The 18,252-nt window shown below is 41.8% G+C and overlaps 3 protein-coding genes across 4 annotated transcripts in view; 1 reads left to right on the top strand and 2 right to left on the bottom strand.

The window, feature by feature from the left end:
- rtkna (rhotekin a) overlaps positions 1-9,136 on the bottom strand; it is a 33,678-nt gene extending 24,542 nt beyond the window's left edge. The window contains exon 1 of one of the 2 annotated variants that reach the window (XM_088376318.1): positions 8,754-9,136. In XM_088376318.1, the coding sequence (XP_088232444.1) occupies positions 8,754-8,864 (111 nt within the window). In that variant the 5' untranslated portion in view covers positions 8,865-9,136. The remainder of the gene's footprint in view (positions 1-8,753) is intronic. The other variant, XM_088376317.1, reaches the window with a different exon arrangement.
- Positions 9,137-11,748: 2,612 nt separating this feature from the next.
- On the bottom strand, positions 11,749-13,698 carry smn1 (survival of motor neuron 1, telomeric). Its single transcript, XM_088376556.1, has 8 exons — positions 13,544-13,698; positions 13,274-13,345; positions 13,078-13,197; positions 12,805-12,996; positions 12,395-12,568; positions 12,218-12,292; positions 12,019-12,126; positions 11,749-11,911 (listed from the first exon to the last, which is right to left on the bottom strand). The coding sequence occupies exons 1-8, from the start codon at positions 13,589-13,591 to the stop codon at positions 11,855-11,857; spliced, it is 846 nt and encodes a 281-aa protein (XP_088232682.1). The 5' UTR covers positions 13,592-13,698; the 3' UTR covers positions 11,749-11,854.
- On the top strand, positions 13,683-15,641 carry hspb11 (heat shock protein, alpha-crystallin-related, b11). The gene is made up of 5 exons (XM_088376557.1): positions 13,683-13,889; positions 13,995-14,101; positions 14,790-14,858; positions 14,934-14,977; positions 15,071-15,641. The coding sequence occupies exons 1-5, from the start codon at positions 13,798-13,800 to the stop codon at positions 15,161-15,163; spliced, it is 405 nt and encodes a 134-aa protein (XP_088232683.1). The 5' UTR covers positions 13,683-13,797; the 3' UTR covers positions 15,164-15,641.
- The last annotated feature ends 2,611 nt before the right edge of the window (positions 15,642-18,252 follow it).

The following is an 18,252-nucleotide window of genomic DNA, read 5'->3' as shown; positions in this document are numbered from 1 at the left end:
CAAGGTCTGTTTCCTTTCTAGCCCGCAAATTCCCCCCGCAAAAAAAAAAAAAAAACCTTCAAACCCACACCATGTGCCTTTCAACTGTTCAATTTACAGCTCCTGTCACAAATGCAAGCCGCAAAGAGAACCTGTGTGCCACAGCAGCCATGCAGATGGAGTGCCGAGGCGTGGGCTTTGGACGTGGGCGATACCGAGCATGTGCAAGCTAGCAGCAGGAAAAGCGGAATTGCATAATTGTCTGAGAATCCTTCATTAAAGCACACATGTATCTACTCGGTGGTCACATGATGTTGGAGCAGCCTTTCACTCATCATGACGGACCTTTAGATGACCTACCCAACGCACGACCATACACTTTTACAGAGTCCGACAATAAAAACAAAAGGAGCTTTAAAAGCCTTTTGAGTGGTGAGGAGGAGAGCCAGCCGTGCCGGTAGCAAAGCTGGGGTCATTTCCCCAAGGAAAGCCTCCGCCCTACTCAGTTTAAATCAACCCAGCTAATGTGTCACAGACATCAACATACACACACTAAGAGCAAGAGATTTATTGTTCTTGAGGTCGAAAGAGAAATAGTTGACTTGACCGTTACGAAGGACGGGATTTGGATGGAACGTGCCAAGGAATGTGCTGGAGAATGCTTTTTTTTTGGGGGGGTGTATGGAACTGGATCCTATTTAACAGGTTCCATTCTTCTGGGAAAACATTGAAGAAGATTTGGAAGTGCGTCTGTGGGATTTTCTTTTCAGACATCCAGAATTTGTCGGTCTTTCTTACAATCTCTGGTGTTTGAGGGGGGAGAGGAAGGTCATCCTCGCAAAAATTTGGAAGCATAGGATTGCAAAGTGGCAAGTGAAAGGCGAGGCTACCACGCGAGCTAATGTTAGCGCTTTTATTTTTAGCAGTGTGCGCTCACATGATATGCATGCTACAATGTCGGATCAGATAAACCGTTGAGTGACCCGCAGCGGTTTAAGTTACTCATGTAGAATCTACTCAGCAATATTGGACAATATTCGGGTAAAAATGGCTCTAAAGGACTCAGTTATTAAAATGTCGATTTATCAATTCATTTTGACAGCTCTATTTTTTTTTTTTTTACAGCACACTAACTTTAAAGACTACCTTGAGTGGTTAGTACATGAGCCTCACAGGTCTGAGGTTGGAGATTTGAATCGGAGCTACAACCTTCCCGTGTGGAGTTTGCATGTTCTCCCCGTCCCTGCGTGGAGATTACAAGATGTTTGTAGTAACAGAACAAAAGAGCCCAAACTTAACAGGGCCCCTAATCACAATAAATACGGAATGCTGACTGTTATCTTGACCCGATTTGAAGACCAAACGTCGCCCACTCACTGATACGCACATAAACAATTACCCTTGAATACACACAAAGGAGAAACACACCTAAACGCTGTGGGAAGTGGGAACCATCTGGAAGAATCAGGGCCTCTTTTGGCATTTCACACACTTCAACTTTACTCCCACTATACATGTGATATTTGTTTCCTCCAGCAAAGTCTGTTATTTTAAAGCGTGAAGCGTGTCTGAAAGGTAACACCCTTTGTCCACCCAAAAAAAAAAAAAAAGATTGTAACAGGTTTTCAATTCCACAGCATAGTCACGGCAAGCGCTGCTGGGTCACCGCTGGGCCCGGTGACAGCGGCGAGTGATGAGCCGTAAAAGCAGACGTATCATGGAGAAATCCCCCCTGGAGGTCAGTCCTTGGTTATACCGCGTGAAGAAAAGACCTGCGCCGACGGCATGGTGGTCATAAGTCTGTCACCGTGACAACATAAATCTCATCCGCAGCCCACCTTGTTATTAGGTGTATGAGTTCCACTCTCTGATCTGGCTTCTAATTTACCATCGCATGGAAAAGGAGGGCGAGTCATGTTGGAAATGATACTTGATCCCAGACGCACAAATCATTCAAGAAGTCTGAATTCATCTAAAAAGGAATTCCATGTCAGCATAAGCAGGTTGGGGGCGGAACTTGGCTCTGGACAGATGCAGCGGTTCATTTATCTCCATTAAATTGCCGAGGCCCATCTGAGCAGTTTGATGTTGATTCGAGGGAGAGCATTCCATCAATGCGCTTTTTGGACTGCTTGGATTTTAGACTCATGAACATAACTCCACACAGGAAGACCAAAGCTAGTCTTAACCTCAGAACTGTCAGGTATTTTCCATGTTACCTTTGTTAAACCATAAAAAATATTCATGTTTATGGTTGCATGATGAAAACAAACTGGAGCCCCGTAAAAGTGCAAAGAAGTTAAAGAAGGGCAAACCTTCCACTCTAGTGGCACTAAAATAGAGCAATGGCGCCCTCTGTTGGACATGACTAAAACAACAACAACTTGTTCCGAATTTTGTCAGATAAGGTAATTTAAATAAATAAATAAACAAACAAATAAATAAATAAATACATGAATGAATGAATGAATGAATGAATGAATGAATGAATGAATGAATGAATGAATGAATGAATGAATGAATGAACGAATGAATGAATAACATGTTATACAAATATAACATAAATTTGAATCTGAAGATATTTTGGACAGTTGTATGTGAGTTTGGATTTGCTATTATAATCTAAAAAGTCTTTCCAGTAGGAGACATGGTCAAGTCATTGCTAAAAATGCTGATGCATGATATATTTGAAACATCGGCGGCCGAATCCGCTTTGGTTGGAGTCATCCATCAGAGAAACCATCATGTGTAAAAGTCATTAAAACAGATCACTTCCACATTACGCTGACAACGTTTTGTCCAATGTTGTCACGCGGAAACATGCTTTTCGCCTGTGGGTGATCATGTTGATGACACAGATAAACAAACTATAATGAACACATGATTTCCTTAGTGGACATAACAATTGCGGAGACAGCAGGAACTGTGCGACCATAACGAGGCCAATGGACAAGCCAGTCAGTCACCGGGGTCCACTAAAGAGCACATTAAAGCTCTGGTGCCACAGCTGGGTCTTCTATGACCCATCTGTTCTCATGGAGTCCGGCCATTGCTCGACAACATCGTGACAGGGAAAACTTCATTTATCCTTTCCGCAACTGTAAATAGATATTACCCAATGTGGACGTCATTTTTCTCGAAGCCCAGCTATTAAAATGCGTATTCATTTTGCAAGTCAACCCATAGAAAACAGCAGAACATTCCTCAGTGTTGTCCACAATTAGCGGCTGCATTCCTGTGTACAATGGAGAGGCTCTGACTCCATCTACTTAGTCAAGTGGTTATTGATGAACAGCAGAAAAGCGCAGCAGGCTCTTTGTTCCAAGAGAGATGAATGGGCAATGGCTGAAAAGGTGTGTGGCAATGCTCCGTCATTTTCGGTCTGATGACAAGACTGCAGAGATGACGACCGTTTTCTGTCAGCGTTAACCAACGCTTTGAGAAATCCAAGTAAGGTATCAGAAAGAAGGCTGACTTGAACAATTACTCACAGGGGGGGCAAGCCGTAAGTGTCAGACACTGTCAATGATATCCAGACTTGTGTGCGTGCGCGGGTGGGTTTCGTCTTTTTGTCAATGTTTAACAGAGCTGCTTTCAGTGTAGCCCACAAAGAAGATACCTTTGGCATGAGGCAACCGAGCTCTCGTTTTATAACTTGTTAGCGACAAGCCCTCGACAAGCTACAGTGAAGGTCACTTGGGGGTGGGGAGGCTGAAGCAAGAAAAAAGATGGAGGGATAAAACAAAAAAGACAGAGCAGAGTAGTCTTCTCTGACAGCGTGGAGGTGAAGACAAAAGAGGACTTCCTAAGTGTTCGGAAAAGTGGGTTAGCGCTTTGGAGGGCAGGATGGGGGGGTATTTAACTTGTAGCATCAGGGGACCTGAGGCTCAAAGCAGAAGATTGTCCCACATAATGCAAGCCTCCCAGGGATGGTACAGGTTGACAAGAAATGAATGTGGAAGGATGTGAATGATGAGCAGCCATAACATGGGGGGGACGCCTGAGATTCAACACAAGAACTGGACCAAAAAAGTCTCCTTTTACAAAGACAATCATGTCGTCAAAGGTTACCCAACTCAACTTACCCGTATGAATCAAATGTTTTATTGCTCCAGGCTCTTGCAAGAGATTGTGTTCAACTCTGTCTTACTATATAGCGGGCACAGACAGTGCTGAATTCCTGGAGCATGACAGCCATTTCAAAGTCTTATTAACTTCACGGTGTCGGGTGAGTTTGATGATGCATAGACTGTTGCACAACCGGGTGGGGGGGGGTGCACAGTACACCACTGCGGCGCTTCATCACTGTCTGAATGCGAGAGTGAGCGCGAGGCTGACACAAGCAACAGATGCAATGAATGACTAATCGGAGCTGGGATGGCAAAAGATGAAGATAGAGGAGCGTGTAGCAACAGATGGTTAAATGTGACTCACAGCTGCGACTATGCTGATGTGGGAGGTTTCTTTCAATGGACATGCTAGTCTGTGTATGACTGGACTCGCAAAGAAACTAGACATAGCCATGTATGACCGTATTCACATGGAAAAAAAAAGTGTATGACTTAAAACAGCGACAAGCATTGGCGGAGTTAGAGGGGGGCCCGTGAGGGCACAGTCCTCCCCAAATCCAGGCAAAAGATAATTGAATTTGTGGGTTTTTTTTTCAATTTTGATGGATGTTTTTCTCCAAGTTTTCCCCTCTTCTACATAGAGAACATATAATAAAAATGTATAATCATTTCCCCCCCTCCTTGGAAGCAGCTTTAAAGTTGGCCTTGCCTCCTCCAAAAGAAAACAAATCTAGTTCCACCATTAGTGACAAGGTCACTCATAAATCACAAGATGAAAACGTGGTTAAACTAAGACAGATGCCGAGTGTGTATGCTTTTTGGCGCCCCCGCAAACAAGTGAGCTAATTTTCAGTCAGTGTGTAAAGATGCAAATGTAGATTGAAGGTGCAAGTGTCGCATTGCAACAAGGACATTACCACTGGTGTGTGAAATTCTTACAAATTGATCCATTATGCATCATAGTGAGTATTTTTTTTTTTTTCCGTTGGAATTTGGCATTGAAACAAATAACATCTTTTGAATGAACAATGTTGTGTTTTGAAACAACCAATTCATTTCTATGCTTAGTAGGTTGGACATGGCTCATTTGTTCTCATGGCTTGAAGGAAGTGAAAAACCAGAAGATTAAATGTTTTTTTTTCTTCCTTACATTTGTGGAAGCACTCATGCAGAGGCAGAGAAGAAATGATGGCCCCATGGCAATATACATGCCGAGCTGGTGTAATTTTATAAAAACATGTTAAACATTTGCTGGCCAGAGTGTCCCTCGGCGTAGCGAGCGAGCTTCCAAGGATGCGGCCGGTGGAATTTGGTTTTTGAATCTTACGAGTACTTTTTTTGGACACATCAACGCACTTCCTGAATTTAACCTGACTCCGGCGAATCTGGAAAGTGGCGCGTGTGTACTCTGGAGCACCTGTTTTGCTATTTTGTGTCGAAGGAAAGTGTTTGAGGCGACAGAGCAGCAGGGGACTTCAATGTTCAGCGGGTACACAGAGTTCCTTTCAGGCACTGAAAGAGTATTTTGTCATTCCTTGGACACCACTCTGGCTTCAACTGGCTCACGGTCTAAGGTTCTGCTTTTATTTATTTATTTGCAGCAGAAGCGTTGCCATGGCAACATCTATATGACCTCTCAGCCTCCCTGTAAGTAAGCAAATTAGCATTAGCAAACTTGGTCCGCAAAGTCAGCTGAAAGAAACTGCTACCCAACTTGAGCCGCAATCGGCGGGGGATGTTCAGGGTGGAGGAAGCAGCAAAAACCCAAGCACTTGTAAAAGCTTTCATCGACACACAACTGGCCAACTCGAAGCACTTTTAAGAGCGTTGCGGGCAGAAGGGCGCGCCGTCTCACACACAGACAGAGAAGCCACTTTCAGGCCGTGCAAACTTGGTGGTAACCGCACTGGAGTGGTCTGGTCGCTCTGTCGGTGAGCATCACCGAGTTAAAAACATAACAAAGCGTTAAAATAGAGTATACTCCATGTTAATTATTGGAATAAGTGTCTTGGGTGGCTTGAGCTGACACAGCAGATTTGAAGAGCATGAAAAAGGCCTTACAAGCGTTTCATTCAAACCAAAATAGACCCGCACACATACCCAGCAGCCAAATTAGACAATATTTGTGTCATTAACTTTGACAATGTCGGACTTTTAGCTCTATTCGCCTCCAGCCTGCAGCAAAATAGCTAAAAAAAAAAATGTCAACGCTCACTGGCTGACTGTCACAGGCTTTTAACCATTTTGCTCCAATCACAGATATCATCAGTGAGTGAACATCAAGCGCATTTAAAGGTCAACTCTGCACGATTGAAGTTGAGTCCTAACAAGAGCTTTTCTCTATAACCATAGAATTAAATTGCAGAGCAGTCTTTTTAAACCAACAATGGTTCAGCCTGAAGCGGCGTGCTGATAATACACCATCTCAAAAGCTCTCATTTAGAGCAGGTGCATGCACATATCAAATATCCTTTGACAGTTCACAATTCAGCACAATGTTTTCCCCAGAAGCTCATATAAAAGACTCAGACACTCGGGCGTCCAAATCTGTCTATAATCATGTGCATCACTTTCTATTGGGGCTGCCACAAAAGATCATCACATTGAATGCAGGGGCTCCACAGGGCAGTATGCTCAGCCCATTGCTAATTCCCGGTTTTCTGCTAACTCGTAACGGTCGGCTATATTAAATACACCCGTTGTGGTGAGTAAGTCATTTTGATCTCATGCTTTTTGCAGCACGAACATATTGAAGTACATTACCCCTTGACTTTGATCACTCAGCAAAGCGTGAAAATCAGACCTCATCCAATCTTGCTTTAGCAACTACAGCTCTCCCAGGAAGGGTGTCACATGTGACCTCTGCAGCACATACAGCATGACTTGTGACGGCAGATCAATAAACGATGGAGTGTGCATGACTTCGGGAGGTTAAAGGGTGCTTCCATGTGAGATGAATGCACACAGACAATAAATAAGCTGAGTGCAAACGATCGCGTAGCCAAAACACACAAAACGGTCAGAGACTCAGTGCTGGAAATAGAGGGACAGAATCGATACCTTATCCTTCCCCATTTTTCGGTATCGCGCCATTAATATTCCATAAACTTCAATTTATAGTTCCGACCCCCAAACCACCCTTACACACACTCCTACACACCATCTTCTTATTATCAGCACCTCAATAACAAACCTCCAACACAGGGTGCTTCTTAAAAGCTTAGAGACAGCAATCTAATTTTTTTGATGAATTCAGCAAATTGCGGCTCCTGATCGAAAAAACACCTCCGTTGAAACAGTAAAGATTTTTTTTTTAGAAAAATCAGTTTGGGGGTTACCTTAGAAATCCTTCACTGCTCAAATACAGTAGCTAACACAAAGCAGATGTTGACAGGGTGGACCGGAAGCGGGATGCGTTCGCATCTGGTGATAAACAGCTGAGTTTTGACCCACTTCTCAAGTTTTTTTTCCCCCCCATTAGCAAATGCCACAGTGTTACTATCAAACATAGAAAACGTGATTTAAGTTGTAATGGAATTTGCAAAAATTGCTGTGGAAAGCTACAAATGAGCGTACCATTAAAAATTCAACCATAATTACTTCTGCTGCAAACAACCCAGCACAATTACATATATTACTAAACCGTTGAGGAATATTAAGCAGAAGTTGGGAAATGAAATTACATTTTAGTTTTTACCCATCCACAACTGGACACCAAAAACACTTAAGTCTCTGTTGGGAAATTATAATGTTTTGCTTAAGGGGAAAAAATGTTAAATACTATAGTAGGGAAGAGTAGTGTAAATAGGAAAGGCAATTAAAATTTTTATTTGACGACAGTGCAGATCTCGAGTGTAATTAAAGTGAAACAGCCACAAAGCAGAGCGAAATGTACTAGTGCGGACTTCAAAATGAGGTAAAAGAGTGGGCCAAATGAGTTAGTTCAACACGAGTGACAGTTAAAGTTAAAGATGTAAATGGAGGAATATTATTTGCGTTTTGTTTCTTAGCAATGCTGCCTGTTCTCACAGGAATTTAGTAGGCCTTCATGTGTAATGTTATGCGCCTCAAAAATACATTATCAATTTTTCTTATTAATGCTGACTTCTGTGGAGGCGGGGTTAAAGGAGTACTAATAGTAGTTGTAGAGGAAGAAATGAAAGAAGCTAGCAGCATATAAATTATAGGATACTAAAATATATTTTCAGTTGCCGAGCAGCTCTTGTGGTATGCAAAAGAATGACTGAATTAATCATTCAAACTGTGCATATATGCCTATAGAGTGTCTTTAAAAAAAAAATGTGATCCAGTAAAATACATTTGCTAAGTACAGTTTAATTTCACCATTGGCAGGACCCTTTAAGATGAAAGTGGCCTGGATGGACACCCCCTTCTTTGAGTACAACTTTTATTTAAATTTTGTGTACAATAAATATAAATTCAGAACTAAAACTACTCCCCTGTTTGCGATGAACACTTAGGCCCTCTACGTTACTGTATTTTAATATTGGTCGTTATGGCGCTGCTTGGAGGTTGTAGCTTCTTAGAGTACAATTTTGACAACACAAAAGCATAAAAGGATGACAACAAACTGAATAAGAGTACGAAAAACAGTACAAAAGTTCAATAAGAGCAAGAGAGGAGACATAAATAGAGTGTGCGTGTGCTGTGCCCCCCCATGACGTGTGTTGATGCTTTGCTTACCTGTGTTGTGTTCACGTACAGACTTTTTCTGTACTTCCCTCGCCGTATCTCCATTTCAAGAGCCGAGCCGCGAGCAACCGTGGCTCGGGTTGTTTGATTCCGACAAAACATACTTGCTGGCAACTTCGCCCCCGCGGGGAGAGTCCGTAAAGAGTTCAATCCGAAAACCGAACTCCGATCCAGGTGGTGTATCCAAACAAGGCTGTCAACACCGGGGAGACCCACGTCGTACCGATAAAGCTTCTTTTTCAGAAGTGGAAGTTGGAAGGACTCATCATTTAAAGTTCCTCCTCTCGGAGAACTTTCACTAAATGTAGTGCAGACGGAGCCCGAGCCCAAAGTTTGCCCTGCCCCGTCCGTTCACACACACACTTCCACCGGTAATGTGAGTGGCCTGCCCCCTTCACAACACAGTCACCACTGTTCAACTTCTCCAAAAACAAAGTATACTTGAGGGGAATTGAATAAATCGCAAATATTTTTTGCATGTAAAAGAATTGGAATGTTTGCGAGTAAAACAAAAAATCTTAAGTTGACACACCTGCACGAGTTGGATCAAAACGTCCACCTTAAAGCGCATTTTTGTGTCAGTAATGAAACAAATGTATATTCAGGACATAGTCAAGACTCTTTTTTTAAATAATTAAACTGTAAACAGACAATTTACATGCAAAACACCATCTATTTACTATTCACTAATTATCTGCCTCTGCCTTACTAAAGAATGTCAAAATGACAAGGCAATATTTATAATGAATCGTTCTATCCATTATTTAAATGCCATTCCAGTAACTGTCATATGTGGCCTTTGTCACCATAGTAAAGACTCAAACGGTTTGTGTTGTGAGCATGGAATGTGACGGGCCATCCTTGGCAACAGCAGCAATTTACCGGACCTGCTGTGAGTGGAATTCACGGAGGTCAAAGTGTCACGGAGGATCAGCAGATGCCACATCCACATTGTAACGGAAACCTGCTGGGTAAATGAAACCCCGCAGGAGGAATGCGTGCGTGCTCACCAATCTCACAATAGATCAAATCTATCTAAACATGTAGATTTACAAAGATGGACCACAAGGTTCTTTCTGGGGCATGTCAGTGCTCCTCAAGCTACATTTGTCCTTTTTGCAGCTTTCCCGAATCAAAAGCAATTATTGCGTCAGGCGAAAATAGGATTCTAGGCCATTCTGTTAAAAGGTGGCCACATTGTGCCTTTGCTGGTACAATAACAAGTCATAGATACACGACGGAGAATCTTCCATCTGTGCCATCCCCGGCCTGTCTTTTGCAATATTGATGTGCTATGCTTTGGATCATGAGTTCAATTCCTTTCCCATGGCCTCATCAATGTGATTCCTAATAATTATAATTTTTTTATGCTTATTTTTGACAGTTTGTCTACAGTACGTATCAAAAGTCTACACACCCTTTTATTAATAAACCAAGATAAATCACTTGTACAGATGACTTGTGTAATATTGGTGGTTAAAAGGAGCACTATGCTGAATATGTTATTTCTAAGCAGGATGTTTGTTGTTTGGTGCTTGTGTAAATAGCTCGAGGCGGTGCATCTCATGCTGCAGTGTGATCTTACTGGAAGATGTGTGTGTTGCTCCCAGACTGCGCGTGATTATGTTTACAGGTCTCATGCCGCTGTGGTCAGTAGGGGGTAGACAGATATCGGGGGCTTGAGGTTTGCTTTCTTCAAGCTGGCCCACCCGCCTTTCGGGGAGGGGGCTCCGTGCAAGCCCTTTGGGCAGCTCAGCCTCACACAAGCAATGTGCTTATGTGTGTGCTTTGTCATGGCACATTTCAAAACCATCTGGAAGGAAAAGATAGGTTAGCTTTTATCTGCATCTTCTTTTTTTTTTTTGCAAATCCCTCAATTTTGCTGGGAACTGCTCCGTTTTCATCTCCTCTCGTATTTTTGCCCACTCGCAGCAAAAACAAACATGGCAGCTAGTCAACACTGATGGCATCAACAAAGGAACTGCTGATCATGGAAGAAAAAAAAATGACAGAGCAGCTGGAGGATGGTCACATGGTAAACAAAAAAAAAAGGAATGAGACAAGCATATATAGGGAGACTCCCAAATTTCCACAAAAGACAATTTCACCCATCTTTCTCACACTTGTATGTATTCTAAACGTGCTGTAAGCAAGTGTCATCTCACCAGCATGAGAAATAGCTTTTTTATTTTGCTTTCTTTTCAGTGAACCAAAGCATTGAGGACCCAGAGGAATGACTGTGGCTACGGAGTCTACAATCATGCGGTCGTCTATATTCTAAATATAAAAAGGGAATAGTTACGGCGCTTTCACGGCTCTTTTTACAGTAGGAACCATTTTTAGGACGTCAGATCAAGGGAAACGTGAAATTATAACAAATCGCACCGAAGACGAGCGGAAATCCATTAGGTCGACGTGACATTTGCTTTCATTCCACTCATCTTCCAAATGTATAATATAGAAACGTAACATCCTATATTTCCTCTACCCATCTATTTTCAATTTCTCTCTCTAGTAAATCACTTCCCTGCCAGCATTAACGTCCTGAGGGTTTGCAGGATTGCATTCATTGATGTGTCTCCACACTGTAATCATGTGGGCCATATGTTCCTGCATAGCTTTTGATCCAGGGTGTAAAAGTGACAGATGCAGTGCTGTTTTTTTTCCTGGATCAGAGGTAGCTCAACTTTAATGCATGGGGAAAAAATAAATATTGGGAGGAGGCTCAGGGATGGATACAAACTTATTGTGAGAAGAATCTTGAATTAATTTCTCTCCCATCTTCTGCATGCCGGACTCCTTTAGACGAGTCTGACTTCTGCTGGCCAACACGTGCCATTACAAGTTGACGTCAATTAACCTGCTTGCAAGTCACCAGACATTTCATGAAGTAGACCAGTATCATCTAATGAGAACAATTCGTCATCTTTAGGAAGGCAGACTGTGGTGGGTTTTGAATTCCGCTGACAATTATTGAGGCAGTTGCTGAGTGTTCTTTTTGTATCTTTTATTAAATCTATTTACAGAGAATACAAAACTGTCGTCCCTTGGTTGAGCATTCACTAACAAGTACAACGGCCACTTTTTGTTTTTCACTTCTGGTGCGGTTTGGTCCATTTGGCAGCTTCGTTGCGACCTTGTTTCAAACCCTAGGAAAAAAAAAAAAAGAAAAGTACAATTTGATCAAATGAAATCCCCAGCAGAAAATAAATTTAGAACAGACAGGATACGCTGTTCTCCAAGAAACAATCCATACCAAATAGTAGCCTGTGTGGTATCCACTCATGTACCAGGAGATGAGCATGCTGCCCATAGCCTCGTCATCTCCCATTTCGGGACTCATGGGAGGAGGAGGAGGGATCATCTGAAAGCATGCAAAGGGAGAGCAGCGCAAGAAGCTCAATACTAGACTTAATTCACAACGAGTATGTGCTCATAATTGTCATGAAACTCACCGGTGGGCCGAATTGCATCATGGGATGCCAGGGAGGAGGTGCTTGCCCGTGTTTACCGACATGCCTTTTTCCACCCTGGGAGAGGTAAAAAAAAAAAAAGTCACCATATTTAGTAAACATTTTATTAGGTAGAACACCCACACATACATGGAGTACACAAACTTTACATTGCAATACCTGTCTGAATGGTGGCATGGGAGGCGGGCATGGAGGAGGGAATCCAGGAGCCCACATAGGGGGAGGAACCTTGTGGAAGTTGGCCTTTTGGCTTTTACTGTGTGGATGTTGCTGCTTGTGCTGGTTTGGTTCATTTGACCTGTCACTCTCTGTGGAAGATTCTGCCTCCTGCGTCTAAATTGAGAGGAAAATACAATGTTTACTGCCCTATTTTTGAAGAGCAGGGCACGTCACCCGGCAGTTGGGACTAATTGCAGCATTTTCTATCTTGGGCAATCAAAGTCTGCAAAGGTGTGAAGCTCAGATGCGCCTGGAAGACTGTGAAGGTTTCTTTTTTCATTGTGTCAAAGTAGTGAGGCTCAGAACTTTTTGTGCCCAAGATAGAGGTGCTAAAAAATCCCATATGCTACCGTGGTTTTGGGTTCTTCGTCATCCTCAGAGATCTCTGAAAGCAAGTCTGCGAGGTTCTGCTCTTCTTCATTGCCATAGTTCGTGTAGACAACTACGCATGTGCCCCTCTCTTTGTCGACAGAGGAGATGGTAGCCGAGTACAGTTGACTGTCTTCTGACCAGTAAGCGCAGCAAGAATCGCCAACTTGCCACTGGGACAAAATGATGATATATTAAGGAAATGTCATTTACTTTCTCTTAACCACACACAAGAAATTTGCATACACCCTCACCTCTTTATCTGGCAATGCATTCGTTCTTTTCCTACTGTTCTTGTTTTTATTATTCTTGCGCTTCTTGCCCGGTGGGATCTTGACTGAAGCTTGCGGCTCGTCTTCCCCTTTAAGGGCACTCTAGCACGACAACAGCATATCTGTGAGTCACTGACACAAAAAGTAAAGAAAAAAAAAAAAAGTTCATTTTTGTTACCTTAAATGACGCTACAGCCTTATCATAGGCTTTTATCAAGGCGGTGTCATCCCAAATATCGGAGTCATCACTCTAGAAAAGAGAAAATATTACTTGAGCTGAATCTGGGTATCTCATATCTTGATTTTGGATTTGTACGCAATTTAAATGACGACAGCATGATGGTTTGTTAGCTTACCAAGCTAGCTCGCGCCAATCATACAAAAGCATTGCGTTGCCCGATGTGTCGTTTATAATATTATAATTTTATTACTTAACGCCGTGACTCACCTGCCCCGTGCCCCGCACGAATAGCTCACCCTGGCATCCATTCGCCATAAAAAAAACTGGATAAATTCACAGCTCGGAGTTAAACAGCTAACGAGCTACACGCGTCAAGCATGTGACGTCAGTCGCACGTGGTGACGTATATATCATGCGACGCTGAGGGTTGGCGTGGCAACGCTCGGTTGTTTGGATGTCCTAGCAAAGCTCTGCATGCACATCAGACCACGTTTGGGGCTGTATTTTGTCGTAATTTTACTATGATCGAGTCGTCTCTTCGTTCTTTAGGAGCGAAAGTTGTTGTAGCTGCTTCCAACGATGAGAACCACCCGCCGGAAAATATTATTGACGGGTAAGGGTCTCCTGTTTGTTTTTATTTTGAGAGCACTGTAAACTGCTCGAGTAGACTCCACTTCGAGTCTTACCTGACTTTTGCTATTTGTATTTTTTAAACCAGAAACACCAACACATTTTGGATGTCCACGGGAATGTTTCCTCAAGAATTCATCATTCGTTTTGCTGAAATGACAAACGTTTCTTCAGTGACCATGGACAGCTACAACGGTGGGTGTTTTAAAAAAAAAACAATGTATCATCAATGGAATTGGTTTTTATTTATTGCTGTAAATTAATTGATATCTGACGGTCTCGCTCAAAAGTGACCATTGCTTTCTTTGTAAAGTATTTTTCTCCCTGCATTGCATCTCATTAGTTTAAACAGATGCATTTTATTTTGTATTTTAGCTCGGAAAATAACCAATTAGTATACATTTATGCAAAAACATATTTAGAGAATTATATATATGCTTAGGCACACCATAAAATGACCTTTGTCAGATTTGGCTTCAATGTGTGAAAACAATTTGTGAATTTTTAAGAAGCACATTTTTTTTGCATATTTACAACACTATTTGTCAGCCCGTATATAAATCAAATACTTATATTCAAATATCATTGCACTTTAAATGTTGAATCTAAATGTGAGTGTTAACTCTCAATGTAACTAAAGTTATCTTCTTTTCAAGGCTTCAGGTGTTCCTAAAAATGAGTTTAAAAAATGGGCTTCTCTTCTATAATGATGCCCTCAGACAAGGCCCAACAGATGACTCATGCTTTGTTAGATGTTCTCCAAGGCTGTATTCTAAATTCAAACGCAGCTATTGTTCATTTCGTTTACGTGAAATTTGGTGATGAGTTAATTAAATCATCTGGACGGGGCTGTTGACTCTCCCCTCTCGCTTTGTTTTTGCAGTCAAGCACCTAAAAGTAGAAAAGAACACGTCACAAAACGCCTCACACTTTGAGTTTGTGGCAGAGAAAGGTAGGCATGATGAAAATATGCATGTATTAGTCATTCACTTGCTTTACAAATCCCAATTAACTGATTTTCCTGCAGAATTGAAACTCACGGAGGGACATCTTCAGACAAATTCTATTTCAGTAGGTTCAACATGCTATTGTCAAACTTAATTAATGGAACGAACTCGGGGGGTAAAACCTAACTTGTTTTCGTTACTTGCTTTTGTTTTCCAGCTAAATGGAACCACTGCCACTCACCTTCGTTTCATCATCACCTCAGGATACGATCACTTTGTTTCAGTGCACAGAATCGCTGTGCACAAATGACACTTGCGCTATTTGCGTCATTGTTGCCACGCGCATTTATCACTCAAACCCAGTGAGGTGTCACAAGAAATATACACCGGATATGAAAGTCTGCACACCACTTGTTCAAATGCCAAGTGTTTGTATTATATATAAAAAAGGGCAAGATAATTGTTTTTTTACACTGTCAATGTGATATTGAATTTGTTCAACTGGAATGGTTGAGGAAAAAAAAATCAGAAGTGAGAAGAAACAGCTGAAAAAACGTGGTTGCACAAGTGCGCACACCCTCCTAAGTCATGTTTAAATGTGTTTTTTTCTCATTATATGAACGGCACGGTATATTAGCGGTGAGCAGCTCTGCCTCACAGTCGAGAGCTCCTCGGTTTGAATTTTCAGTTGAGATATTGTGACTTCCTACTTGCTACTTTTATAAATGTGGCTCATCCATATTCTATTTAGCTCAACGCAAACTAATTAAAGATATGGATTCACTTAAGAGACCTTTCATAGCGTTTTCATCTGTTCTTGCTAATTTGGCAAAGCTTCAGAAAAAGAGCTGGCTTCCGATGAATGGCACAAATACAAAGGGCATCTCTTTTTCACTCTCCCTCTCTCTTTCGGAGAAACACGGTTAATTAACAAATTTTCAGCTGAAGGGGAGGGGAGCTTGGAATTGGCATCTGGACAGGCCCCCCTCCCATGCACCCATATTGACATCCCTAAAGAAAAGAGGGACCACGGGTGATGCAACCGGATCCAGATGGTTTCCCAGCCAACCCGTAAGTCCCCAAAGAGCGCCAAGCTCCGTTCTCCCATCCTCCACACGATACTCGCCCCTATCTCTCTCCCTCCGCTGCCATGTCATCTTATCAGGTCGAGCGGTGCGCACGGACCCTTTGGGACTCCCTCCCCAATTACTTTGCTGACTTGCAGTGGAGCTCGGGGATTTGCCCAGGCGCTGCTCTAGCGCGGCGCTTTGAATAAACCAATAAAAGTATAAAATAGTAGGCTAAATAACAAGCCCCCAGATATTTAAAGAGCAACTAATTGCTCAGGGGTGCGTTGGCGATATAGCACGTTTGAGAGTGTGAGTGTAATGAGTAATGAGGGCAAGATAGCAACTGATACACGGTTATTGACTCATTCATTATTTACCAGTATGGTTTATTTATGGTAGCGGGAGGGCTTTGGTCCTAAGGTAAGAAGATTCCGCTTTACCGCTCCTTCCAGATCTGAATATTTTCACGGTAAATATGGTTTGCAAAAGTGCCCGTCCCCCACGCTAATGAATTCAGGCCCCTCCTTTTGTTCTTGACTGTCAGCCCATGAGAAGAATCACAGCAGGATATGAGAGTGCCATTATCATGTCACTGCAGGGCAGGCAGGCTTGGGTTATCGGCCGGTGTCTTCTCCGGGCTTTCTTAACAGCTGAGCGGTGACACTCAGATGCCTGCTAGAAACACAATTCATTATCGTACAAAGCTTTATTATCCTACCATGGTGGACAAAAGAAGACAATGGATGGATGAATGGATTTGTTATTGTAATATAATTAGACTTCATTAAAAACATCTTGGAGTGTTTTTCTTCACCGATCAGGAGATTGTTTGGATGATATTTTCAGTTGACTGCAAGTGACAAAATGGACGCCCACGAGTATGATATTCATCAGAATTTGATGTTTAGACGAATGGTGCCGTACGGAATATATTAGTTTTAATTGGGACAAAAAAATCTTCCAGGCTGGTGTAGGTGTCCAAATGTTGAGTGCATCTAAAGTCTTAATGTGACAACGTCTTGTAGTCAGGAAGACGCCATGGCGCTCTCTGCTCTGTTAAACAGACTTTGAATGTCCTTATCAGTTATGAGTAATCCGCCATTAACAAAAGAGCCTCATACTGGCAGTGGGCCTTAATTTGATTTCATGTCTGATTTTCAGCTCATTTAGACGAGGAGATGATTCGACAAGAGGAAAACAGTCTTTAAATCTAAAAAAAAGGGAGGGAATTATAATGAGCGAATGACAAAAGATTTGAGCTGCTTGGAATCCATTAGTAGCATTCAATTAAAAGCTAGCGTTTGCCCTGTGAAATACATTCTAAATGGAGCTTCCAATTTTGGGTTGTAATTAAATGAAGCAGTGCCTGGAAGTTGGAATATCGGCAAAAAAATGAGATCGCCTTTTTTGTTTCTTCAGTTTTTTGGTAAAGCAGTATGTAGCTGTTATGTTGCACGCAAATGGCATCACTGCTAACCACTTTTGGACTTGGCGAATTTTTTTTTCCGCATAAACAGATTTTCTGAATGCGCCGACGTCGGTTGACAGATGCATTTGAATTAGCTGACAAATGTTTGGCAAACAAACCATGATGAGTTTTATCCTTTTGTTGCCTCCAATTGTTTTATATATATGTTTTTATTTTTCCAAGAATATCAGCTGTCTCGTTTCACTATCGCCCCAGTTGGATCATTTGCCATCTTGAGTAACATTCTAAAAACATTGTCTGCCTTTGCGTATTAAACGGAACAGCTGCTAAAAAGGGGAAACAGAGTGAGACACATGCTTGGGAATTTTTTCTTTTTAAGATATAAAATCTAAATTGAATACGACCAAATAAGTTGAAGAAAGTTGAATGTGCAGTGTAGGGAAAAGTTGAAGAGAATGAAGATGCAGCGGGAGATAGCACATTTTCAATTTCTTCTTCACTACAGCTCTAGAATTTATTTCTTTTTATTCCCGTTGGAACCCATTAATCTCTCCCTTCCACACATACTTGCCTACACACACATACATTTTGTATGATATATATTCTGCTCTACTGCTGTTCCATATCAGGAAACTTCAAATATTCAAGATGGAGTTCAACTTAAATGAATTGGATTGCACTCATTTGCATTAAAACAATAAAAAATATTAAAATGCATTAAAAGTCGAACAAAACACAATATACAACATTTGATTGTTTTACTAAAATGAATTTAAAGTTATTTTATTGTATATATTGCAAAGAAAATGTTTTGATGCAATTGTCATCCAATATTCGGAGAGTACAGCACCTATTTTTGTTTTCGCATGATTTGTTTTCATGCTGGTGTGAAGCGACGTT

This window comes from Syngnathus floridae, chromosome 5 (assembly GCF_059516105.1).
Source record: "Syngnathus floridae isolate MCC-2025c chromosome 5, RoL_Sflo_1.0, whole genome shotgun sequence".
Lineage (NCBI taxonomy): Eukaryota > Metazoa > Chordata > Actinopteri > Syngnathiformes > Syngnathidae > Syngnathus > Syngnathus floridae.
Note: the sequence above shows the minus strand (reverse complement) of the source record. Positions and strands in the feature narration are given on the sequence as shown.

What these genes read in the sequence shown, in the direction of transcription:
- smn1 (XM_088376556.1), bottom strand. Translation starts at nt 13,591, where the DNA reads ATGGCGAATGGATGCCAGGGTGAGCTATTCGTGCGGGGCACGGGGCAG. An exon ending in AGGCTGTAGCGTCATTTAAG is followed by an intron (nt 13,198 to 13,273) that starts GTAACAAAAATG and finishes TTGTCGTGCTAG; the next exon opens with AGTGCCCTTAAAGGGGAAGA. An exon ending in ACGAAGAACCCAAAACCACG is followed by an intron (nt 12,569 to 12,804) that starts GTAGCATATGGG and finishes CTCTCAATTTAG; the next exon opens with ACGCAGGAGGCAGAATCTTC.
- hspb11 (XM_088376557.1), top strand. Translation starts at nt 13,798, where the DNA reads ATGATCGAGTCGTCTCTTCGTTCTTTAGGAGCGAAAGTTGTTGTAGCT. An exon ending in TGAGTTTGTGGCAGAGAAAG is followed by an intron (nt 14,859 to 14,933) that starts GTAGGCATGATG and finishes ATTTTCCTGCAG; the next exon opens with AATTGAAACTCACGGAGGGA. An exon ending in TTCAGACAAATTCTATTTCA is followed by an intron (nt 14,978 to 15,070) that starts GTAGGTTCAACA and finishes TTTGTTTTCCAG; the next exon opens with CTAAATGGAACCACTGCCAC.